Source organism: Bos grunniens, chromosome 17, assembly GCF_055505025.1.
Source record: "Bos grunniens cultivar Pamir isolate PY7600 chromosome 17, Bosgru_T2T1.0, whole genome shotgun sequence".
NCBI classification, from domain to species: Eukaryota; Metazoa; Chordata; class Mammalia; order Artiodactyla; family Bovidae; genus Bos; species Bos grunniens.
In genome coordinates, this window is record NC_141181.1 from 56,719,217 (window position 1) to 56,745,334 (window position 26,118).

At 43.9% G+C, this 26,118-nt stretch overlaps 1 protein-coding gene and 1 pseudogene across 2 annotated transcripts in view; both read right to left on the reverse strand.

Annotated features, from left to right (window-relative positions):
- Positions 1-18,232, reverse strand: part of SRRM4 (serine/arginine repetitive matrix 4) — a 173,128-nt gene extending 154,896 nt beyond the window's left edge. For both annotated transcript variants that reach the window (XM_086347911.1, XM_086347910.1), the window contains exon 1: positions 17,020-18,232. In XM_086347911.1, the coding sequence (XP_086204037.1) occupies positions 17,020-17,150 (131 nt within the window). In that variant the 5' untranslated portion in view covers positions 17,151-18,232. The remainder of the gene's footprint in view (positions 1-17,019) is intronic.
- Positions 18,233-23,345: 5,113 nt separating this feature from the next.
- Positions 23,346-23,444, reverse strand: LOC147355470 (U6 spliceosomal RNA; annotated as a pseudogene).
- Between the last annotated feature and the right edge of the window lie 2,674 nt (positions 23,445-26,118).

The window sequence follows — 26,118 nt, forward strand, 5'->3', positions numbered from 1 at the left end:
GAGTCTGGGTGAACTCCGGGAGTTGGTGATGGACAGGGAGGCCTGGCGTGCTGCGATTCATGGGGTCACAAAGAGTCGGACACGACTGAGTGACTGAACTGAACTGACTGATGCTTTACATATAGTAGAAACTCAGTCCTGGGTGAAGGTATGAATGGATAATCAGAAGGGATTTCAGATGTGAAATCCCTTTGCACAAGTTTTAAAAAAGGATCATAGCAATTGTGATTCTTTGTTTCTGATAAAAATGAATAAGTACAATCATTTAAATCTCAATAGCAAAAGGCCTTAGAGAAAAACAAACAAATCTCAGCTGTCTAAATTCCTTGGGACCACGATGTTTCAGGTGTCTTAAAAGAGAATTAAGATTGGGAGAACAAGTTCAACCAGGATTTATGCCTGTAAGGTATTGAAAAATAAATTGTTTAAGCTGCTATTTCTTATCATCTGTTAAATGAAATTAATAAAACTTACTTTACCATAAATACAGGGAAATGGTGAAGAAGACACAAAGTAGGTGCTCATAAATATTGGTTGGTTGGTTGATTGAATGAATGGATGGGTTGGAGAAGAAAATAGAGAAAGAATGAAGGAACAAATAGCTGGAGAATACATAAATGGGTGGATGAAATTATGAATAAACAAACTAATGGTTCCTTGATGAATGCAGGGTAGATGGATGGATGGATGGATGCCTAGGTAGTGGATGGATAAATAAATGGATAGAGGAATAGATGATGGGTTAATGGATGTATAGGTGAGTGTGTCAGTCAAGTTCACAGCAATCATGAAGTATTGTGCCTGTGAACAATGACCATGATTGCATAATGGAAGCACCTAAACAGGTCAGCTTGGGATAGTTATTACAATTATAAGCCCCAAATTCCTCACTCAAGAAAAACTTATTCTCCTTGTTTATATCCCTTTCTTCTCTAGGGAAACGTGCTTCCAGGAAAGCTGCTTCATTAATGTAGCATCAAACTCCTTTAGTGAGTTTGCTCACCCCAAAATAAAATCGGGCAGTACTAGTGGGCATACATCCTGAGCTACATTCTCTCTCGTGCACCACTGTGGCACTGGGATGGAACAATGCAAACAGCTTGTCAAGAACTTCCTTGTTTCCGTATGGTGCCCCTAATTTTTTTGACCTTTCCTTCCTATATCAGGAGATTGGCAGAGCAGGTATTTCCAACCAGAGCTAGTAAGAGTTACCAGCACAGGATTCAAATGGACTTCTGACATCACTTAGCTATGTGAGCTTAGACAAGTTATTTACCTTCTGATCCTTAATTTTCCCATCTACAAAATGGAAATTGTCATAATATACAACTGCCTTATAGTTCAGTGGATTAAGTGATATACTGCAGATAAAGCATTTTGCATATAGTAAGTAATCAGAAACTATGGTTAGGAGTTAAAACTTTGACAGATGAAGAGTTGAAACACTGACATTCATGAGCTCAATGAGGCAGAGGAGTGAATCCTGGGAGTGAGGGGACCTGAGTTCTGATTCACTGTTTGACTCTGGGCAGGCAAGTACCTTTTCCTTTCTGAGTCTTACTTTCTCCATCTGTATAATAGGAACCCATGAGCTCTGAGATTTAGAATAATCACATTGTTTTTTGGTACTTTTCCTCTACCAAAATGATTCTCTGCTGAACATAAGTCTTAATGTCCTAGGGCAACCATTCAAAATAGTCAAGCGAGAAACCAACAATTATTCAAGTTAGAGATTTTTGTCACCATGATACAGATGAGGGCACTGAGACTCAGAGTAGTGATGTGACTTGCTCAAAATCACACAGCTAATAGATGGTGGGATAGAATTCAAACTGAAGCTTATTAACTACAGAGCCAGAACTCATCCAACTGTGAAACACTTCTCCCTTGACATGTGTCACAGCAGTATTTTCTTGGCAAATGGAATGGGAGTTGATGCCTTCCTTAGGGTTGGATGAGCAGGATGGGTGGAGCATGCTAAGCAGGACAACTTTCCAAGGAGAGGGAAGGAAACAGGGACGTGTGGACCAGAGTGGGGAGGGCAAACATCAGGTGGCTTTGATGGCATCTTGCCCAAGCCACAAACTGGAAAACGTCAAAGCATCTAAGAGCACTTAGACCACAGTCTACAGTTCCTGCATTCAAACCACCACTGGGGTTAGTCTGAGAGTTAATTTACAAAAGGGCCATAGACACTGTAGACACACAGACATAGATGTGGACTTCCTGATGTTCAAGCTGGTTTTAGAAAAGGCAGAGTAACCAGAGATCAAATTGCCAACATCTGCTGGATCATGGAAAAAGCAAGAGAATTCCAGAAAAGCATCTATTTCTGCTTTATTGACTATGCCAAAGCCTTTGACTGTGTGGATCACAATAAACTGTGGACAATTCTGAAAGAGATGGGAATACCAGACCACCTGACCTGCCTCTTGTGAAATCTGTATGCAGGTCAGGAAGCAACAGTTAGAACTGGACATGGAACAACAGACTGGTTCCAAATAGGAAAAGGAGTTCGTCAAGGCTGTATATTGTCACCCTGCTTATTTAACTTCTATGCAGAGTACATCATGAGAAACGCTGGACTGGAAGAAGCACAAGCTGGAATCAAGATTGCCGGGAGAAATCTCAATAACCTCAGATATGCAGATGACACCACCCTTATGGCAGAAAGTGAAGAGGAACTAAAAAGCCTCTTGATGAAAGTGAAAGTGGAGAGTGGAAAAGTTAGCTTAAAGCTCAACACTCAGAAAACAAAGATCATGGCATCCGGTCCCATCACTTCATGGGAAATAGATGGGGAAACAGTAGAAACAGTGGCAGACTTTATTTTTCTGGGCTCCAAAATCACTGTAGATGGTGACTGCAGCCATGAAATTAAAAGACGCTTACTCCTTGGAAGGAAAACTATGACCAACATAGATAGCATATTCAAAAGCAGAGACATTACTTTGCCAACAAAGGTTCGTCTAGTCAAGGCTATGGTTTTTCCTGTGGTCATGTATGGATGTGAGAGTTGGACTGTGAAGAAGGCTGAGTGCCGAAGAATTGATGCTGTTGAACTGTGGTGTTGGAGAAGACTCTTGAGAGTCCCTTGGACTGCAAGGAGATCCAACCAGTCCATTCTGAAGGAGATCAGCCCTGGGATTTCTTTGGAAGGAATGATGCTAAAGCTGAAACTCCAGTCCTTTGGCCACCTCATGCAAAGAGTTGACTCATTGGAAAAGACTCTGATGCTGGGAGGGATTGGGGGCAAGAGGAGAAGGGGACGACAGAGGATGAGATGGCTGGATGGCATCACTGACTCGATGGACGTGAGTCTGAGTGAACTCCAGGAGTTGGTGATGGACAGGGAGGCCTGGCATGCTGCGATTCATGGGGTCGCAAAGAGTCGGACACGACTGAGGGACTGATCTGATCTGATCTGATAGACACTGTAGGTCCAGCCAGTGTTTTGGAATGTGGATAGGTACAGGTAGTGGATGGCAATCATATTGGTTCTTTTCCTCTTCCCTGGAGCCCACTGATGCTCTGTGATGAACGCACTGTCCATGGCACTAATTGCTTGTGAGGCTTTAGGCAAGTTACTTAACTACTCTGTGTTGGATTCGTTCCATAAGATGAAGTTAGAGAGTGTGGGATGAAAAGACTCTGAAGTGTCTTTTATAGTGGTGGCACTATAGTCTCTCATAGTGGCGACATGTCTTTTCTTGGGGGCAGGGGCCATACATAGCCTTTCCTGTGGAAGAAGGAAGGTTTCTAGACTTATGCTTCATCCACTGAAGTTTGGAGGCTGATTTCCCTCTATTGGGCCCCTTCAATGATGAGGTAAGCTTCCTCCTAAGGCCCCTGAGCTCTGAGCACCCCCTTGTACTTTTAGGGTTCTACTCCAAACTCTCCCTCCCTCCTTGGCCATTAAAAGGGATGTCACTCTAAGGGAATGCCTCCACTCAGGAAAAGGCACACACTGGGGCAGCTGAAAAGGGCCTGAGGCTGGTACACTCAGTGTAGAGAAAGAAAGGGGCTTTAAGGGGGTGACACTGGCAATGCAGCCTGGTCACTGACCACAGGTGGGCGTGCCCGTCCTCCCCTTGCCTAGTGGAGCCATGCTCAGGGCACACGTTTCTTGGATTACACTTTTTGTCTGCAGTGGGATAGGGACACTGAACCTAGAATCAAGAGAACTGGCATTTATTCTGGGTCTTTACAAGGCCTTGAGCCTCAGTTTCTTCTTCTGCAAAATGGACATAAAACAGTCTCTTAACTGTTGTGAGACTCAAATAAGACCAACAGTAATAGTTAAACCACCACTACCACTACCACCACAATAATAATGTGTCGTTATTTCATGATGTTACTTTAAGGCAAGGCATTTCATGTCTGTCAGCCTCAATTGTCCCACTTGTAAAATGGGAATGAATTAATTTTTCTGCCTTCTTCTCCAGGGAACTCTGAGCAGAGTGGCATCTTAGAACTAGGTGTCACATGACCCATATGTCAGCTATACCTCTGGCATTTACATTCTGGTGCTCCACACAGGGTCCTGCACACTCTCTGTGCCCCTGTCTCCCCACTTATAAAATAAAGAGGCTGCATTCAAGTTCCTCAAATGTCCCCTATGGCCTTCCCTACTTGACTGCAGACTAAATGCCACAGTGAACTGACACTGACTTATCAGGAGCTGGGCACTAGGATGTGCCATTGTTGTGATGGCTTCCTGCTAGAAACAACTGTCCACATGTAAAGAGTTGCCCTGAGCCTACCTACCCTCTATGGGAGTGGGCTGGGCCCCAGAACCACCTGCCATCTGGCCTTGAAAGGGAGGCTGGCCAAAGAAAAGCCTTCTTACTGGCTGAAAGCTCTGAAATATGATCCCGGGAACAGCCAGAGCCGTTCACCTGCTCTGTGAGACACAGGCTGAGTACAGATGGACGTCTCTTCAGGATCCCCAGACCAGGCTTCGGGCAGCATATGCCACAAGAGGACTTCATGGGGCAGGATGCCACATCTCACAGCGAGAAGCGAGGGAAAGAGAGAGTGGTGTCTGATGGCCTGATCACAGCAGGGAAGCTGACACACAAACCTTGACATAATGCTCTCAAGCAGCACTTCACTGAACCCAGAGCTCACCCAGGCTGATTCAGACTACGTAAAGGCCTCAGGCAAATCCTTCCCCTTTGGTGGGTCTCAGTTTCCCCATCTGCAAAATGAAGAACTGAATTACATGAGCAGGCCCCAGCGATCTTTTGATCTCTTATCTCTCTCAGAAATATTTGAGAATGAAACCCTCATATAAGTAATTTATTTATAAATTATACCTGTACAGTTGTTCCAATAATTATAAATACTATAAAACATATCCCTTCATCCTCCACATGTAAAATGAGGAGACTGGATGATCTCTAAAATCCCTTTAGCTCTAAAATTCTGATGATGTACATGTGTAGGTCTCTGAGTTTCCTTACCTGTACCATGCTCTTATATTTGCATACCCTCCACTATTCACTCAACAAACATTTAAAGATCCCCCAAACATGGGCCACTGTTCTAGATGCTGAGATAGAATAAAGAATGAGACAGATATGGCCTCTACCCTCAGTAATTCAAAGGGTTCTAAGAATTAAAGGAAACATTGCTATTTTTGAATACTGGAAATTCTATATGGTTCACATTTTTAGGTATGAAAATGATTTGCTGGGGAGAAAGAGTTACAATTCACGCAATTAATTAACATTTGTTTGACCCCCTGCTATGTATCAAGTGAAAGAGATAAACCAATGAACAAGTTGACACAGTCCTCATCCTCTTCAGTCTGTTAGAAGAGGTACACTTCAACCAATGATCCCATGCCACATGCATGCTAAGTCGCTTCAGTCGTGTCCGACTCTGTGCAACCCTATGGACAGCAGCTTACCAGGCTCCTCTGTCCATGGGATTCTCCAGGCAAGAATACTGGAGTGGGTTGCCATTTCCTTCACCAAATGCTCCCATAAATCAGTATAAAATTACAAATTTGTTTAGACTCAAGAGAGGTACTACATTGATAAGAAAGTTAATGTTGGGTGTGACCTAGTCTAGAGAATTGTGGGAGGATTCCCTAAGGAGATGACATTTGAGCTGAGATCTGAAAGTAGAGTGAATAGGTGTAAATTAGGCACCAGGGGAGAGAGAGTGCTTTCTTGGCATCATGTGCAAAGGCCCTGTGGCAGGAAGGGCATGGGAAATTTGAGAAACTAAAGGGAATGGGATGCAGCTGGACCAGATGGAGTGAGAAACAGTATTTTATTTATTTGTTTTTAATTGGAGGATAATTGCTTTACAATATTGTGTTGGTTTCTGCCATACATCAGCAAGAATCAGCCATGGTATACATATGTCCCTTCCCTCTTGAACCTCCCTCCCACCTCCTATCACATCCCATCCCACCCCTCTGGATTGTCACAGAGCACTGGGTTGAGCTCCCTGTGTCATACAGCAAATTCCCACTGGCTATTTATTTTACATATGCTAATGTATACGTTTCCATGCTATACTCTCAATTCGTCCCGCCCTCTCCATTCTCTGCTGTGTCCACAAGTCTGTTCTCTATGGCTGTGTCTCCACTGCTGCCCTGCAAATAGGTTCATCAGTAACATCTTTCTAGATTCCATATATATGCGTTAATGTATGATATTTGTTTTCTCTTTCTGACTTACTTCACTCTGTATAATAGTCTCTAGGTTCATCCACCTCATTAGAACAGACTCAAATGCATTCTTTTTTAGGACTGAGTAACATACCACTCGGAGAAGGCAATGGGACCCCACTCCAGTACTCCTGCCTGGAAAATCCCATGGACAGAGGAGCCTGGTAGGCTGCAGTCCACGGGGTCACTGAGGGTTGGACACAACTGAGCGACTTCATTTTCACTTTTCACTTTTCACTTTCATGCATTGGAGAAGGAAATGGCAACCCACTCCAGTGTTCTTGCCTGGAGAATCCCAGGGACAGGGGAGCCTGGTGGGCTGCCGTCTATGGGGTCACACAGAGTCGGACACGACTGAAGTGACTTATCAGCAGCAGCAACGTACCACTATATCTATATCTATATATATTTCACAGCTCATTTATTCATTCATCTGTCGATGGACATCTAGGTTGTTTCCATGTCCTCAGTTCAGTTCAGTTCATTTCAGTTGCTCAGTCTTGTCCAACTGTTTGTGACCCCATGAATTGCAGCACACCAGGCCTCCCTATCCATCACCAACTTCCGGCGGCTAAGTTGCTTCAGTCGTGTCCGACTCTGTGCGACCCCATAGACGGCAGCCCACCAGGCTCCTCTGTCCCTGGGATTCTCCAGGCAAAAATACTGGAGTGGGTTGTCATTTCCTTCTCCAATGCATGAAAGTGAAAAGTGAAAGTGAAGTCACTCAGTCATGCCCGACTCTTAGCGACCCCATGGACTGCAGCCCACCAGGCTCCTCCATTGATGGGATTTTCCAGGCAAGAGTACTGGAGTGGGGTGCCATTGCCTTTACCAACTCCCGGAGTTCACTTAAACTCACGTCCATCAAGTCAGTGATTCCATCCAGCCATCTCATCCTCTGTCATCCCCTTCTCCTCCTGCCTCCAATCTCTCCCAGCATCAGAGTCTTTTCCAATAAGTCAACTCTTCACATGAGGTGGCCAAAGGACTGGAGTTTCAGCTTTAGCATCATTCCTTCCAAAGAACACCCAGGACTGATCTCCTTTAGAATGGACTGGTTGGATCTCCTTGCAGTCCAAGGGACTCTCAAGAGTCTTCTCCAACACCACAGTTCAAAAGCATCAATTCTTCGGTGCTCAGCTTTCTTCACAATCCAACTCTCACATCCATATATGACCACTGGAAAAACCATAGCCTTGACTAGATGGACCTTTGTTGACAAAGTAATGTCTCTACTTTTGAATATGCTATCTAGGTTGCTCATAACTTTCCTTCCAAGGAGTAAGCGTCTTTTAATTTCATGGCTGCAATCACCATCTGTAGTGATTTTGGAGCCCAAAAAAATAAAGTCTGCCACTGTTTCCACTGTTTCCCCATCTATTTTCCATGAAGTGATGGGACCGGATGCCATGATCTTCGTTTTCTGAATGTTGAGCTTTAAGCCAACTTTTCCACTCTCCTCTTTCACTTTCATCAAGAGGCTTTTTGTTCCTCTTCACTTTCTGCCATAAGGGTGGTGTCATCTGCATATCTGAGGTTATTGATATTTTTCCCAGCAATCTTGATTCCAGCTTGTGCTTCTTCCAGCCCAGTGTTTCTCATGATATACTCTGCATATAAGTTAAATAAGCAGAGTGACAGCCTTCCATATCCTAGCTATTGTTAATAATGCAGAAGGAGCATTTTAGAAATAATCTTGGGGGAGGTGGGCAGGAGTGGTACCATGGCTTGTAGTTACCAAGGGCCTAAAGTTCTACCAACCAAGGGACAGTAATGGAGGGCTTTAGATGAGGGTAGGGAGTTTGACTTACTTTTCATAGAGGTTCCTCTAGTTTGATATGAAGATGGGTATAGAGGGTAAGGATAGAGGAAGACAGAGTTACGGACAGTGGTATGAGATGGGAGAACCACAATGGCAATTACCTAAGCTGATTGGACATAAAATAAGATGATTAAAACAAAACAAAAACACCCATGACCTTATCTGAATTACAGTGAGAGGATGTGCTGCAGGCAGAGAAGAACATAGCTGTCATCGGGCAGACCTGAGTGAAGATCCTGGTTTCATACTTATAAATTATGTGACCTTGGACAAGACACACTTCACCTCTCTGGTCTCAGTTTTCCTATTCTCCAAAGTGTGTGTGTGTGTGTGTGTGTGTGTGTATGCTCAGTCATGTCTAACTCTTTGCAACCCCATGGACTGTAGCTCGCCAGGCTGCTCTGTCCATGGAATTTTCCAGGCAAGAATACTAGAGTGAGTTACAGTTTCCTACTCTAGGGGATCTTCCTGAACCAGGTATCAAATTGAAGTCTCTTGTGCCTCCTGCATTGGCAGGCAGACTCTTTACCACTTAGTCACCTAGGGCACTTAAATATAAATGTATCAGTTAAAAGCTCTGGGCTTTTATCCCAATTATGACTTTTACCATCCACATACCCATGAGCAAGTCACGTCTACTCTCTGAGCCTCAGTTTCCTCATCTGTAAAAATGGGTTTTAAAAATACCTCTCTCTTTAAGTTACTGTGAGGATGGAATCAGATGACAGATGAAACGTGCTTAGCACAGGGCTAGCCACATAATAACATAAGGAGCTTGGCACACACATTCCCACCATGAGAGAATGCACACACATATCATGAATACACACATGTCAGGCCCAGATGGCACCTCTCTTCCCGTAGGAGTGGTAACTGTCTTGTAAAATTCCAGCTCACTTGCCTAAGCTTAACTTTAATGAAGCTAGAGTACAGTGATCCGTTGGTGTTTCTGCTCAGCGAACCTGTCAACAGGATGTAAGCCCAGGGAATCCGGCAACTAGGGGATTCTCCTGATGAGAGACATTTGCGTCCAGAGGATCTTAATATTTGTTTTAAACAGACAAATGTAGACATGAATTACTTAATGACTGTTTTAGGGTTCGGCATTGTTCCTGTATTGGTTTGCCTTTGTCTCTATGACATCTTAATTCTGTGTTTTATTTCACGGAGCTCTACATACAGGCTGGTGGCATATGGGAGCTCCCTCAGCAAAATCTCCAATGGAGATGGAGGAAGGGAAAGAGACCGAGAGAGAGAGAGAAAGAGAGAGAGAGAGAGTGCATAGGCTGTAGCTTCAAGGGTGTGCAGTGAAGGGAGGCTGGGGGGCTGAAGGTGAGAGAAATAGTCTAGATTTGCATGCATGGATATGAGAGATACACCAAACCCTCACCACCATGGGAACAAGATTTGCCACTGCTATTTGGAAGTCTAAACAGTGTCTTTTTCAATTTCCTAATCTGATGGATCACAATCAGAGATATTGTAAATTTCATGCTTGTCTATAATGCATGGAGGGGCCCAGCAAAGCTGACTCTGCTTTTCAAAGTCATCCCTGGCTGCATTAGAGTTGGGAGAGAGGAGCCAAGAAAAACAGATCAGACCCGGGTCCCTGACTGCCCCTGGGACTCCCCCTCCATCCTCCTAGCCTAGGTGTTGAGGACCTGTTAAGTCCTTAAATGTCTTACAAGGCTTGATCTGTTTCCTGCCTATGTCTAGGGAGTCATCTCCTGTCAGTCTCCTCCACACTTACTCTGCTCTGCCCACATCAACTTCCTTGTTATTCCTCAAATATATCAAACTGCTCCACCTCAGGGCCTTGGTATATTCTGTTCCCACAAACACTTTCCTCCAGTAATCCTCATGGCTGACTCTTTCCCATCTCCGGGTACCTGGCCCACTCCCATCCAATAATGCCATCCACTCCCTCACCCTTTAGCCCTTTGTTCTGCTTTATTCTTCTTTTAAGCACTTACTACCACTTGACCTTATATTATTTCTTTCTTTCTTTATTATTTTTCTCCCCCATGAGAGCAGGGGGCTTCATGCTATTCATTGCTGTACTGAGAAGGAGCTCAAGAAATCTGCTGAATGAATGAATGAGAGTATGGCTTTGGGTTTTAGTCACATGCACCTTCTTCCACTTTGTGCATTCATTTCCCATTGGTTTATTTTCTCTTTGACATGTATGGGCTCACTCTGATCACCCCACCGTCAGTGGCTGCTTGAGGAATGCAGACTGGATTTCGTTTTAGCCAGAACTGGACCATGAAGGACAAGAAACCTAATGGCCCAAGCCCAAGACTGTATCCTTGAGCCGCTGACAGGGGAGTTGGGAGATTTTAAGGGCAGTTCCTTCCTACAGGCCCCCTTCATTAGCACTGACTAAGATCCCCACAAATAATGCCCCCCTTCTCCCACCTGAGAGTTTAGCCCCATAAAAAGATTCTGGAAAAAGAAAAGCTCTTTCCTGATACTCTACAAGGGATAAAGGCCTTATTCATTCTGATCATTCCTTGCATTTGTAGGTAATACTGATGAAATAAAAGAATCATTCCCATTTCACAGCTGAGATAACTAACAATTACAGTATGATGATAAGCAAGGATTCCAAGCTTCACTGAGGATCTCTTTCTCTGACTTTCCACATCCCCCTTTCTTTATTCCTATCTACATTACAGTGCTAAGACTGCCTCACACACACACACTCATGCTTACGTCTCCCATTGCTGCTAAATTCCAAGGCCCTCAAATGAAAAGACTGCATTTCATTCATTTTTTCCTCCCCGATGGGCCTGGCACGTAGTAATAATAAGAATGATCATTTATTATTAATAGTAAGAGCTAACATTGATGGAGCCCTCACAGCGTGCCAAACAGCAGCTTTCCATAAATTAGTTCATTCAGTCCTCCCAACAGCTCTTGAAGGTGGCTGCTATTATTAGCCCTATTGTACAGATGAGGAAACTGAGATTGAGAAGGTCAGGGTGCTTGCCAAAAGCCACTGGAGCCAGTGAGTGTCTGCAAACAGTAAAAGGAAACAATTCTTTTAATTAGTTTGCCTTGGGGGCCTGTTGAATTTTTAAAACAGCTCTGTACAAATCTCCACTGGCTCTTTTAGGCAACTGTAGTGAGAATGATCTCACCACAACCCCGTGAGATGAGTGTTTTATCTATGGGGAAACTGAGGCATGGAGAGGTAGAGTGACTAGCAGATTCAAAAACTAGGAAGTAGCCTTGCAGGATGTCATACTGGGTACATCTGACTTCAGAGCCCAGGCTCTTTATTGCCCTACCTCTTCCACCCCAGAAATAGTCTCTCGGACCTCAGAGAAAGTCTTAGTAATAAGTAAGTATTGAACTCTGGTTTTGTTAAGCCCCTGCGAACTCTTCCACCTCACAGGAAGGTAAATTGAGCCACTCTGAAAGAAAGGATAATTTAAAAAGTGTGTAGTGCCCTTGCAGGATGACCAAGGTGCCCATGGAGCAGAAGGCACCTAACCCAGACTTTCATTCTCATTTATAGGATGGAAGAGATGTCCCCACCTCTATGGTGGCCTGGAGTTAACAGGGACTCATATAGGTTTGGAAAGTACTTCCAGGTGGGATTAAGTTCAACCTCCTGTCCATGGACCAGCCTACAGGGCCACTCAGCCAACCACACAGATCTCTATATTTAGAGAGCTTCATTCTGACACTGTGCTGTGCTGTGCTGTGCTTAGTCGCTCAGTCATGTCTGACTCTTTGCAACCCCGTGGACTGTAGACCGCCAGGCTCCTCTGTCCGTGGGGATTCTCCAGGCAAGAATACTGGAGGGGGTTGCTAGAATCAAATCTATTTGCAGTGTGTGTGTGTGTGTCTGTCTGTCTGTCTGTCTGTCTCCCAGTCTCCCAGGTTGCACTGATCAGCATCCTCAACCTGTCAGGATGGGTTTGGGTTGGAGAGGGCTAATCTGATGCTGAGTTTGGGTCATGTGTACTCATTCAATTAATGCACATAAGTTTCATTGAACATTTACCGCAGCCTGGGTCTCTAAGACAGCACGGTTGCCAAGTGAATATGGCAGTGTCAGAAATGATCCCCTCACTGACCCTGTACAGCATTCACCAAATTCACCTTTCAGAAGGAGAAAGGCTTGACCCAAACAGTAACACTCCTTTTGCAGAGAAAACGTTCATTCATCACCGGACAAGCATTTTCCCTGACCTTTGTCTATTGGCTTTTAACCATAGGAAATGGCCTCCCATCAGCCCCTTACTCTGCTCCCAAAGACAGAGTCAGCACAAATGTGCTAACTGATCTCTTGGCATGAAGGGGAGTCTTGAATTAAATGATTCAGAGGCATTTTCCCTGCCTAACAATTTGGCTATCTTTCCCTTTTTGCAGTAAAATCTCTGATAGTTTGTAATTTATGATCCTTTAGACAGGAATTGGGCTGAAGTCTGCTTCTGGACTATTCTGTAGGGAAAGGATTTTTGAAGAAAATTAATAGCTTGCCAAAAAAATAGGAAAGGGAATGCTTACTTTATTTAAGGGGGGGGTCACCTCTCTAGCCCTTTATAAACACTCCTGTATCTACGAACAATTGATATGCTAATTACAGACAACCGTTACATATTTATTGTCTTCAACTACTCTTCATTGATATGATTATTATTACAGTTTGAATTGGCCTGCAACACTAGATTACCCACTCTGAGCCTAAACTTCTTGGATACAAACTTTTCTGGGCTAAGGAATTTAAAAAGAGAATTAATTAGTGCCAGGAAAATTACTATACTTCTTTGGTAGGGTCAAAAGAGGCAGTCTCATACATCCCAAGTACCTTGTTGATTCATGCTGGCTCTCTTCCACCTGGTAGGTGGTGAGGTTTGCCTGGGATAGCCCCCGTTAGAGCCTCCATCCTGGAATAACCACTCACAGATGACCCTTTTTACCTTTGATATGAACTATAAATTATATAGTCACTCTAGATTTGATGGACTAGGGGATTAAAACTATGGTTTTCAAGGAGTTAGAACCTTGGCTAGACTGCCAGTGCTTGGTCATCGCTATACAATCTGAAAGGATAATCCATAAGGATACTGTACCAATCAATTCTGAATTCAGACAGTTCTTTACCAGCCCTCCAACCACCCTCAATTGAAAGTGCTGGATCAGAAAGCAGCTAAACTTCCCCTGAGTGCTAAGTCACTTCAGTCGTATCTGGCTCTTTGCAACACTATGGACTGTAGCCCACCAGGCTTCTCTGTCCATGGGATTCTCCAGGCAAGAGCACTGGAGTGGGTTGACCCAGAGATCGCACCTGCAGCTCTTACATCTCCTGCCTTGGCAGGCTGATTCTTTACCTCTAGCGCCACCTGGGAAGCCCAACCTTCCCCCAGGGAAGGAAATACGGGAACTTAAGGAGGAAAATATTGGACAGCTCTCATCCTACCCACTCCATTTCAATGCAGTTGCCTGTTAAGAGTTGAAAACTCACAATTTTTATGGTCAGCATTATTAGGGGGAGAAATGGATAGACAGGAAAAACACAATCAATGTGTATTAAACAATCACTATGTCCCTCACACTGTGGGAAGTGCTTCACCTGACTCAATTCTACTAACTCACTGCCTGAGATGGCTACTATTGTTATTTCTATTTTCAAGCTGACAAAATAGGCTCAACTAGGTAGAGCCACTTGCCTAAGGCACTTGGCTAAATGGCAGAACCAGGGAATCCAGGTTCCTGTGAAGCTCAGTTCTGAGCTTTTAACCACTGTGATATACTGCCTCCCACTCTGCTATGCTGTTCTGGCATTTGAGTCAGACATCTGCTTGCAACTTGATACATTATAAAGATATTGCCTCATCAAGTATACCTCACAGAAGGGGAGAGGGAGAGGGACCAGGGGGTGCTTTGCTTGGAGAAAGGTTGTATGATGTATGCATATTGGTATGAAATCAACGAATTGAATGTAAGCTTCTATCCTGGTACTAAATTATCTTCAGAAATAGATTTAAAATATCCTGGGGAAGTTCATTCAGGGGATATTCCTCATCTATAAACAACTATTAAGTGTGTAACAAACAGGACTGGCTGGAGGTTCATCCTCCCCCTTCCCCAGCTCTTTTGGCAGATCTGCTGACTGTGAGCTGGGCCTCATTCATGAAAGGAGACAACATTTCTGATGAGACAAAGCCCCCAGACTGCCTGTGGAGGAAGCTGCTGGGCCCAGATGATGCTATGCCTGTGCCTCTGTTTCTTTCCTTCCTAAGAACTCTGCTTTAGAAACACGGTACTTTTATCATTAAGTAAGTACAGAACATTACAAAGGAGATAGAAACTGACCATCACTGGATGTGGATGGTGTGGGTGAAAATGGGGATGTTTCAGGTTTTGTAGCCAGTCTGTTAAGAGACAACTCCAACCCAGCCCTTCTTGAAGACTTGAATACAAATGTTCCCTGCTCACTCTCTACCCCAAACCAGGAGTAACAGCTACAAAACTGGAATCTATTCTACAGAAAGGCCACGCCTGTTTAATAAGACGATCCTTTCAGCATGATATAATTCAGGGGCTAAATGCTCAGACTTTCACCTCGGGAATGGGTTTTCCGGGGGTAGGAGACTAGGGACAGTAAAAGATACCAGGAGTGAAATGATACCTGGGTGGGGAGGGTTGGCTATTGTAAGAGTTTCATATGAATTAAATTCGGATTTGCACAAAGCCTCAGAAAGCATGACAGTTGGGAAACCTTGTGAGCAATTAATACGATTGAGAGTATGACTAGGAAAAAAAGGCATGATACTAACAGACTGACAGACAAAAGGTGAAGGTACCAAGCAAGGTGGACATAAGGTATGCTCATCTAAATTAAAATACCACCAGGAATCTGCTGTCCTCTTCCTGCACCCCTGAAATATGTGGAAGACTCTGGACCGACTGCCACACTTCTAGTTTCCAATGAAATTTCCTTCAGTCCCTTTTACAAGGGCATATTCTGTGGCCAACACAGCACTGATGTGCCAACAGTAGGTGCACTCCGAAGGTGGAATGGATGGCAGAAACCCAGGAAGATAAAACCACTGACGTCAAAGCTCTCTACAAAGGACCTCCTTCTAAGCAGAGAAACATCAGCTTTTGGTGGTACTTGGTGTTACTGTTCCTCTTCTCCAGCCTGTGTCAGAGGATATCCCCTTATCCCAGACACAAATACTCGCTGCTCCTGCTGCCACTTACAGCCTGCTACATCCTGCTGGTTGTCATGTTTCTAGTCCACCCTTCTCCAACATGGGACACCCATTTTTCTAAAGACCTGTATGAGCCAGGTCCCTATCAGACTATGAAAAGTTCTCCAGTCTGAGTTTGATTCTTAAGATATGACTCCCCGTTGGTCCTCCACCGTACACCCACTGGAAAGTTCAGCTGCAACTGTGCCAGACCAGGCATTCTGTCTGAAGCCCTTTCCCAGACATGTTATCAATCTACTCCCTAATGAAGCCTGTCAGGATTAATAAATCCTCTAAGTGGTCTTCCCTGGACCACTTCTTTCTTTTTCTCCCACCCAACCACTCATCCAACACCAGCAAAAGAGAGTTTTCATACAACCTTGATTTTTCCTGACAGAGGGCACAGCCTTCTTCCTTTCATTCCCAAACTCCTCTAAACTGAATGATTTATGAAAAGAATTGGGTCTTCTCTGTCTTGGAATGCTTCCGTTGCACGCAACCTCCTCTCTGTTTCACCCCACATCTTCTTCACCCTCTTTCTGCTCTTCTTTCATCTCTTCCCTCACTCTCCCTCCATCACACTACTCTACCGCCACATAAGGATTGGCTCTTTTGCCTGAGTTCAAAGCAATCAGACTTTTTTTTGAAAAAACAGATTAAACTCTTCTGAGATCATCTTCCTGATCTTGGGAGCTCCTCCCTGACTCCTGAGCCCAGAGTCCTGGTTTTGGATGCTGGAGACTAGGTAATTCAGCAGCAGCAATAGCCAGAAAGGCAAAGAGGAGGGTGCTGTTTAGGGTGTATTTGAGGGAACAGCATATGGGCTTTTGTCAAAACATTCAGAGCTCCCTAGTTTCTGAGCTGAGTATAGAAATGTGCCACTGTATCTGAACAAGGCTTGAGCTAGTTCAATCTTCATCTTTTCTTGTACAGCACCCCCGACCGCCTCAATTCCACCATTTGTTCACCCCCTGTCCTTGGAGCTCTGTGATACCAAGAAAAGTTTCTCAGTCAAGTCATCTCCCACTACCACCACCCACCCAAAGACAGCAAAGCCTCTCAAACAGCAGCTGCCAGGTCAGCCGGTTGAGCATTGCTCCCCCTAAAGACTCTCTGTCCCTTCTCAACAGCCTCCACCTCACACAAGCAATTAGTTCCCATGTTCCAGCGGGAGATACAGAGTAGTGATGGGAAAAGACAGGCGCCCTGGCCCAGCTGCCTGCATCACCCCTCAGGGCTTGGGGCACAGGCCAGAAAAGGGGGACTGCCAGGGTCTCCCCTCTTAAGCAGGAGGTCATTACCTTGGCAGCGGCTTGCGGGCCGTGATACTGGCGACAATGATGCTCTCTGGACGCGGGGTGGCCACGGCTTTAAAGGTTCCTCGCCAGAACTTCTCAAAAAGCTGTTTCTCTCCTTGCTGAACGCTCGCCATAGCCAACCCAAAGGGCCCGGGGCTCCCGGGCGCTGTCCGAAGTGCTGAAACGTGGATTCCAAAAGGGGGCTCACCGGGCTCGGTCCCTGTCCGTTTGAAACAGAGAAGGGTGGGGTGCGAAAGACAGGGGTTCAGGGCGGGGGATGGGGCGCCTCCGCCCGGGCCAGCAGGGGAGAAAGAAGGCTTGTCCGCCGGTTCCTTTCGCTTTCTGGGTCAGCTCTGGGCTGCGCTCTGACTGGCGGAGCCTCCGCGCCCCAGGAAAGGAAGGGAGGACTGGCTTTCTCGGCAGCGCCGGAGAGAAGAGGCGCCGGGGTCGTCTGTGTGTGTGCGTGCGCGTGTGAGCTCCGGCGCGCCCGGGTTTTGTCTCTCTCACAATGTGACGTTGGAAGAGGAGGCTGGTCGCGCGAGCTGCACTTTCCTCCCCCCTCTCCGCCTCTCCTCCTCTCCACCCACTCCCTCCTCCTCTGTCTCAGCCTCCTGCCGCCATCTGCATAACAAAAGCCCGCAGGTCTAGGGAGGAGAAAGGGCGGGGCGTGCGCCTGTCACCAGGGCCCCGCGGCTACGGAGTTGCAGTGCTGACCCCAGAGAAAAGCAATCCCGGCACCCGAACTGAACCAGGCGTGAGATCTTGCTTTCCAGCTCCCTCGCCTCCCCCTCCGTTGCGGACTTTGCCCCAACCCTTTCTTGCGTGCCCTCTGGGCCGGGCCACCTCCTTACCCAACCCCTTCTCAAGTCCTGTAGAAGATCCTCTATTGAGGGAGGTAGAAAAAACTTAATCAACCCACCTAAGTCACCCTGCCCCCCCCGGACCCCGCCTCACTTCTGAGAGGGACTGTCTACAGCAGCAAAGCGGTAGGGGTGGAGTCTTCTGAATTCCTCTTTGAGCCTGGGTGCCAAGCGAGATCCTCACCACCCAGAAAGTGCCATTTGATGGACAATCCGTCACCAATTCGGCCTCTCGCCATCTGCCGAGCCGGCCCCGCCCGCAGAGGGGTGCAGCGTTACATCTGTGCATGCGGCTCTAAGGGATGTCTCTTTGTGCCTCACAGCCAGCCAGCCCAACGTCCCGCTGCCAAACTCATCCAAAGGAAAGAGTGCCCCCATCCCGCCCCTTCCCATCCAGTCTTGGGGAACTCTGCTGCAGCCACTTTTTCTTAATACTGCATGTCTCAGGAGAGGAGTCCCATTTGGAGAAGAAAGGTCTTGGGGGAGGGATCTGAGGGGAAAATTGGAGGATTATAGGGGGATAGTTACTTTTCTGTCTCTCTCTCCATCTTCTACCCCCTCCCAGTCCAACCCTAGTCTCAGAAAGTGGAAGTTTAGAATCACAATAAGACCTAGAGGCAGAGGATATGGGCAGAATTTCTGTCCTTCACCCCCAGGGTTTTCAATAAGAAAGACATGCGGGACCCCCTTAGCCCATCTCTCCCTTGGAGTCCTTTTATCTCAGCAGAGTTGTTACTCCCACTCCCCAGACCTCACATTCCTGGAAGGAGGCTTTGCCAAGTCTTAAAGGCCTCCCAGCTCCTGGCAGTGTGTCTTGGACACGGGAATAAACTTCCTGCTGATGGTGATAGCCATAGGGACCCAAGGGACCAGGGCACCATTGTGAACTTCTGAAATTCTTTAAAAGAAAATCGGAGGAGGATATGAGAGAAAGGGTAGGCGGAAGGCAGTGCGAACTCTGAAGTAACAGAGTATCCTTCCAGAAATGTATCTGCATTTGGATTTGGATTTGGATATTTGCCTGCCTGCTTGTGACAGTGCCTGAGAGCACTGCTCACTCTGCAGTGACCCCTTCTGGTCAACAACTAGAGATGCATTTGCTGCCTTCTTAAACTGGGTTGCCCTGCCAGCAGGTGGAGGTAGGGGCTGGGGAGCTTGGACGTGAAGGAAAGGGAAGGCTAGGCTCAGATATGTTCCCTTCCCTCCCTCCTGCTTCAGATTTCCCACTCACTGATCACTCTCAGGTACTATTTCCCACTCTGAAATTGATGTCATTCGAAATGCCGTTGAGAACTGGCTCCTTAAGTAGTCGGAGATATTTGAGACCATCCTTAGTCATGACATTGGGGCTCTGAATTGAATCACTTGCAGGGAAGAGGTAAATGAGATCCTAGCCCCTCGCAAGAAAAAAAAATCAACATTTCCCAGCCTGTTCCTGTTCTAATTCTTTAGAATGTTGATAAAGTTCCAATTTTGTACAATATTGTCTCTTTTGAACACGAATAGCAGCCAGGTAATGTGGGAGGGGAAGCTGTTATTATTGCATTTTAAAGGTGATGAAGCTGAGATGTAGGATGGTCAAGTGACTTGCCCCAGGTGATTTGATATGAGCAAAGGGAGTCTGTACAAAATACAGTGGCATTGCTGACTCAAGGAACATGAGTTTGAGCAAACTCTGGAAGATAGTGAAGGACAGGGAAGCCTGGTGTGCTGCAATTCGTGGGGTCGCAAAGGGTTGGACACAACTTAGTGATTGAAAAACAGAATACAGACTCTGGTTTTGCTTGGGGGCTAGTAGAATCTTGGGATACTAGGTACCCCATGGTGACACAGTGTGAAAACTGTCAGATACCAAAGGAGTCACATACTGAGAAGCACATGGTATTGAGTCTTCGAAGCTGGGAGTGCTGGATGATAAATTCTCGAGCTTCACAGCCAGATTTCCTGGGTTCAAATCCCACCACTAATTGGTTAGAGTTGGGACTCCAATTAAAATCAATTTGCTAGCCATTTCTAGAGAGTGCTTCTTTACCTGAATGGTATTGCTCTTTCACTAGAAAAATGGGAGATCAGGGAGAAATGATTTTAGGATTTGCAAACTCAGGCACTCTAGAGCAAGAACTACAGAGATTTTTATACATCCTTCTCTCTGATGATCCAAAAAGGCAGCATCACTAGGTCAGAGAAATAGCTATGCTTCTAAAGCAGTTCAGACTCTACCTAACTGACACTACTGTATTATTGGGGTAAACCCCTTACTTTCTCTGTCCATAAATTTTCTGAGTATAATACAGCTAATCATTACCTACCATCATCAAGGGACATCAGGGTACCTGAAAGTCTATACCCATTTCCAAATGTCCAGTGAACAGTGAGTGATTCAAATAATTACTTAGATAATGGGAAATATGATAATGAGCCCAATTCATCTGTCTTTGTGTCCTTAAAAAGGATCATACTAAACTATTCAAATTATAAGATACTGTAGTTCTTCATATAGACTTTTGGGGAGAAAAAAATGATTTTACTACTCTGGGCTTACTAATCCTCACTTCTTGAAAGCTCTATCTTATGTCTAATTTGAATATAGCATTTGCTGTTTTTTATCCTTTTCTCTTCTAGACTATGGAAATACACTGCTCCGAACGCTCCTGGACTGACAGAATAAACCAGGAATTCTCCTCCCCTGACTGCATAGTTCCCCAAGAAATAGACTGTCTTAGATAATAATAACTGCATGTATTGCATAAGTGTTACTATGTTTTACGTTCTAGTCACCGTTTGTGTTAAACTTTCATAAACGTTATCTCATTTAGGGTAGAGACTTAGATAGACATTTCTCCAAAGAAGACATCCAGATGGCCAACAGGCACATAAAAAAGATGCTCAACTTCACTATTAGACAAAGGCAAATCAAAACTACAATGAGTTCACACCAGTCAGAATTATTGTTGTTGTTTAGTCGCTAAGTCATATCTGACTCTTTTGCAACCCCCACAGAGTAGCCCACCAGGTTCCTTCTGTTCATGGGATTTCCCAGGCAAGAATACTGGGGTGGATTACCATTTCCTTCTCCAGAGGATCTTCCTGACCCAGGGATTGAACCTATGTCTCCTGCATTGGCAGGTGGGTTCTTTACCACTGAGCCAACAGGGAAATGATCATCATTAAAATGTCTACAAACAATAAATGCTGGAGAGGGTGTGGAGAAAAGGGAATCCTCCCAAATTCTTGGTAGGAATCTAAATTGGTACTGCCACTATGGAAAACATCATGGAGGAGCCTCAAAAAATTAAAAGTAGAGTTGTTATATGATCTAGCAATCTTATTCCTGGGCATAAATCAGGAAAAGACTGTAATTTGAAAAGTTACATGCATCCCAAGTTCAGAGCAGCACTATTTACAACAGCCTAAATGTTCATTGACAGATGAATGGATAAAGAAGATGTGGTATATATATATCCATTGTGTACACACACATACACACACACACACAACGGAATACTCCTCAGCCATAAAAAGGATGAAATAATGTCATCTGCAGCAACATGGATGGACTGAGATGTTATCACACTAAGTGAAAGTAAATCAGAAAGAGAAAGACAAGTATCATACAGTATCACTCATACGTAGAACCTAAAATATGATGTAAATGAACTTATTTACAAAAAGAAACAGACTGACAGATATAAAAAACAAATTTATTGTTACCAAAGGGGAAAGAGGAGGAGGGATACATTAGGAGTTTGGGATATGGCAAATACAAACTGCTTTATATAAAATAGATAAATAACAAGGTCCTACTGTATAGCCTAGGGAACTATATTCAATACCTTGTAATAACCAAATGAAAGAGAATATAAATATCTGAATCACTATGCTGTACACTAGAACTGCTGCCAAGTCACGTCAGTCGTGTCCGACTCTGTGCGATCCCATAGATGGCAGCCCACCAGGCTCCCGTCCCTGGGATTCTCCAGGCAACAATACTGGAGTGGGTTGCCGTTTTCTTCTCCAGTGCATGAAAGTGAAAAGTGAAAGTGAAGTCGCTCAGTCGAGTCCGACTCTTCATGACCCCATGGACTGCAGCCCATCAGGCTCCTCCGTCCATGGGATTTCTCAGGCAGGAGCACTGGAGTGGGGTGCCATTGCCCTCTCCTAGAACTAGAGAACTAGAACTAACACTAGAACTAACATACTGTAAATCAACCATATACTTCAATTAAAAAGAAGCTTCTCATTTAATCCTTGTCAACAACTCTATAAGAAAGGAACTATCATATCTGAATTTTGATTTGGAAGCTGACTTTCAGAATGGGAGGACGGTTCAGTGTGTGGAAAGACCACATATTGGTACACACAAAGAAGGGGCTGAAGACCAGAGAACGCAGTGATGGAAGAATGGAAGGAGAAAATGGAAGTTAACGGTGGAGGAATACACTCAATGCAATGAAATGAGAAAATTGCCATTATTCGGCCCAGTTTTAAAAGCCAATGATATTGTATCATTATTTATCAAAGTGGGATTCCTTGGAACCCTGGTGGCACCACCCCTCAGAAGGTTGTAGGTGATACCCAGCAGATGGAGTACTAAATAACATCAGAGCACATGGTTACATATGGTGAGAAAGTATTCCTTTTATCACTTGTCTTCCTAGTCATTAGGTTAGTTACCTCCAGAAGTAAATCTCCATATTCTGATTTTCTGAAAATGTCTTGAACACATCTCTTAGGACTTCATTTCAATGGTGAAAAAATGACTTCAGATTCAGAAGCATGGGCGATTAGCATTTGATAATACTGCTCTGTTTTCACTGAATTTATTTTTGTAGTTATCTTCCATTATCGACATGTGACACTAGTTTTTCATTTCTAAAATGTCTCCTTTAAGGACATTTATTAGGTAAAGAAGTGAGTCACTTCTAACCAACTTTTTACTATAGAAATTTCAAACATATTCAAAAATAAGAGACTAGCATAAAGAGCTCCTGTGTAGCCATTTCTAAGTTCAACAATTATCAACACCTAGTTGCTCTTTTTAATCCTATTCTGGCCCTCTTTCCACACTCCTAAATTACTTTGAAGTATATACAAGACATTGTATTATTCTAGCCAGTTGTAAATATTGCAGGATGTATCTCAAAAAGATAAGAATTGCCTTTTTTTAAAGCATAATGGCCATATCATTATCATACTAGACAAAATTAACAATAATTCCTTAATATCATCAAATATCCAGTCAATGTCTCCTTTTCCCCAACTGCCTTTTAAGTGTTTTTTGTTTGTTTGTTTATTGGTTTGTTTGAACTGGGTTTCAAATAAGGCTCATTCATTGTGGTTGATTGATGCTATTCCTTAAGCATGCTTTTCTCTATAAGTTCCCCCACCACACAGACACACATACACAATCATGTAATTCCTTTTCTTTTTCTCCTTTATTTTAAATTTTATTTTATTTTTAATTAGAGGAAGAATATGGAACACCTCATGAATTTGCATGTCATCCTTGCGCAGGGGCCATGCTAATCTTCTCTGTATCATTCCAATTTTAGTATATGCTGCTAAAGCGAGTACATCTTTGTTTTTTATAAGAAACCTGGTTGTTTGTCTAGTAGAATTTCCCATAGTCTGTATTTTCCTGATTGCATACCTGTGGCATAGATGACGTGTTTCTCTGCACCCTCTATTTTCTATTAAGTGATGGTAAGATCTAGAAGTTTAATAAGATTTAAGTTCAAAAGAAATTCCACCAGAAGGTTAATAATGTATGATTTTTTTCTTTTCTTGTGATGCTAGCTGACACTGAAGATCTTTGCTTAATTTATTAATTTATTAGAGGTTGCAAAAAATGGTGGTGTTCTAATCCATCATTTATTCTTATGTCTGAATACACTTGTGGAAGTTTTGACTTTTAGTCAAATATTTTACATAATTAAAAAATAAAGTTATATTAAAAAGTAATCCCTAAAAATCAAGAATAAAAGTAAATACACTTCAATGTGATTTTATTTCAGTGGACTTTAAAACACAGTAGTTTGAATATATACCCAAGTGAGATGTTAAAACAAAATCTGAAACTGATTTCAGTAGTAATCATATTATAGGCGGTAGTGTAAGTATGCGTGTTCTGAAACATGTATATAGTGGGATAGAGAAAATGAGTAATTATGTTGGTGTCACTAAACTTGGATTTTTGGCATATCAGAAAGGAGATACAAATGTGATATTTATGATTTATGAGAAAAACCTGCAGCCCTTATTTGAGCTAGAGATACCAGCAGAAACTCATGATATACTTTTTGTCTTAAAATATAATTTCCGTCTCTAGAACCTTCTGCTTTTAAAGACAGAATGCAACTTCTGAATGTGCCTCGCTTTGTCTTGTCTGTTACTTCTTTTCTCTTGAAAGGAGTACAGGAGTCTCTCCTGGAATGCTCAGAAGCAGAAGACAAAGGCAACTGACCTTTGGTTCGGAGAAAAAAATAAAAGGACAAGAAAGAGAAAACCGAAGCTGTTCTTCTTAATAGGTCCCTGTAAACTGCAGATCTGGAGGCAAAGCTGAAGCCAGGCATCTTCTGCACCCAAGTGCTTTGGGGTTAGCTCTCAGCAGCAGGACCCCCTCTATTGTCTTGCCCCTGGATTGGACGTTGCAGAAATAATACCAAACAAATCGATAGTCAGTGTTGTGATGTGACCACAGTTGTTAATGCATCATTTTCCTCCTGGAAATTTAGTTTACCTTACAGGCTGGCCAGATTCTAAGCAAGCTCCTGCCAACTCAAAACCCAGAGTAACTTCCAATGCATTTAATCTTTCCTCTCTGTGCAAGAACTTTACGAACATCTTTATGTTTATTCCCCATGGTGGCCCTCTGAAGCAGGTTCTGTTTAAATAAATGAAGGGATTGTCTGACAGTATACAGCCAGAATGTCTAGTGAGCATTCTCTTTTACTTTTCTCTGGGGGTCATGATTAAAATAAATAAATTAAAATAAATTTTGTTTTTAGAAAAATGATAAATGCCATTAAAAAAAAATCCTTTTCAACTAGACTTTATGGAAGATTCCCTAGATCTATGATTCAGGAATGTAAGCAACAAGCTTAAGACTTGCAGCCCCGTCTCCTTCAGGGGATCTTTATATGAGGCTGGGCAGTACATACAGGCCTTGAAGGACTGGGATTCCTGTCCTCATTAAACTTGGGCAACTCAGGACCTCCCTGGTGGTGTAGTGGTTGAGAATCTGCCTTCCAATGCAGGGACGCGACTTTGATTCCTGGTAGGGGAACTAAGATCCCCTGTGCTGAGGGGCAGCTGAGCCTGTGCACCACTACTGAGCCCGCATGCCACAACTAGAGAAGCCTGTGTGCCCAGTGTAGCCAAAAAGAATAAAAAGAAACATGGGCAGCTCATTCTTAATTCTTGCCTAAGTTTTTCCACCTGAAATCATATGGTTGGGTTCTCAGAGGCCTCCAACTGGCAGCCCACAGGATAAATTTCTGGCCAACAGACGTGTTCTATTTGAAGCCCACAGAGTATTTCAAAGCAGAGAATTTCAGTGACTACAAGTCACAGGCAAATGCTTTCCTTTTCAGCACAGACCCCACCATTCCTAATTACATCTCATCCAGCCTTCCTCAGGCATAAACATTTTCCCTCTCAACCCAGTGGCAACTCCTAGACTTGGGCATCTCTAAGGGCCCTCCCAGGGGTGACATTCTACAATTTCTTCATGACTTTGTTTGCTTGGAATAGTCATAATAGTCATTTTAAACATAGCACAAATTTAGTATTTGTTGAGTGATTGCTATCTCTACCTTTGCTTTGGATTAAGCATGAATCATCTGTTCCTTCCTCATAACAATCCAAGGATGAAGCTATTATTGTGATGCACCCTTTGCATACGTGGAAACTGAGGCTTTGAGGTCACACAGGTGATGGCAGGTGGAACAGCTACCTAGGCTGCAACTAAACAAAAAAAAAAAAGATCCTGAATGCTACAATGGAGACGGAAGATCCCACATGCTGCAAAAAAGACCCAGCATGGCCAAATAAATACTTTTTTTATTTAATAAAATAAGCAAAGATTCTGATTCAATTGGTCTGAGGTGGTGCTTGGTAATTCTTTTAAGCTCCCTGGGTGATTCTAATGTGCAACCAAAATTGAAAAACTGTGTGTTCCAGTGCTTTTCAAGAATCACTTTGGGATCTTGTTAAAATTTAGATTCCGATTCATTAGGTCAAA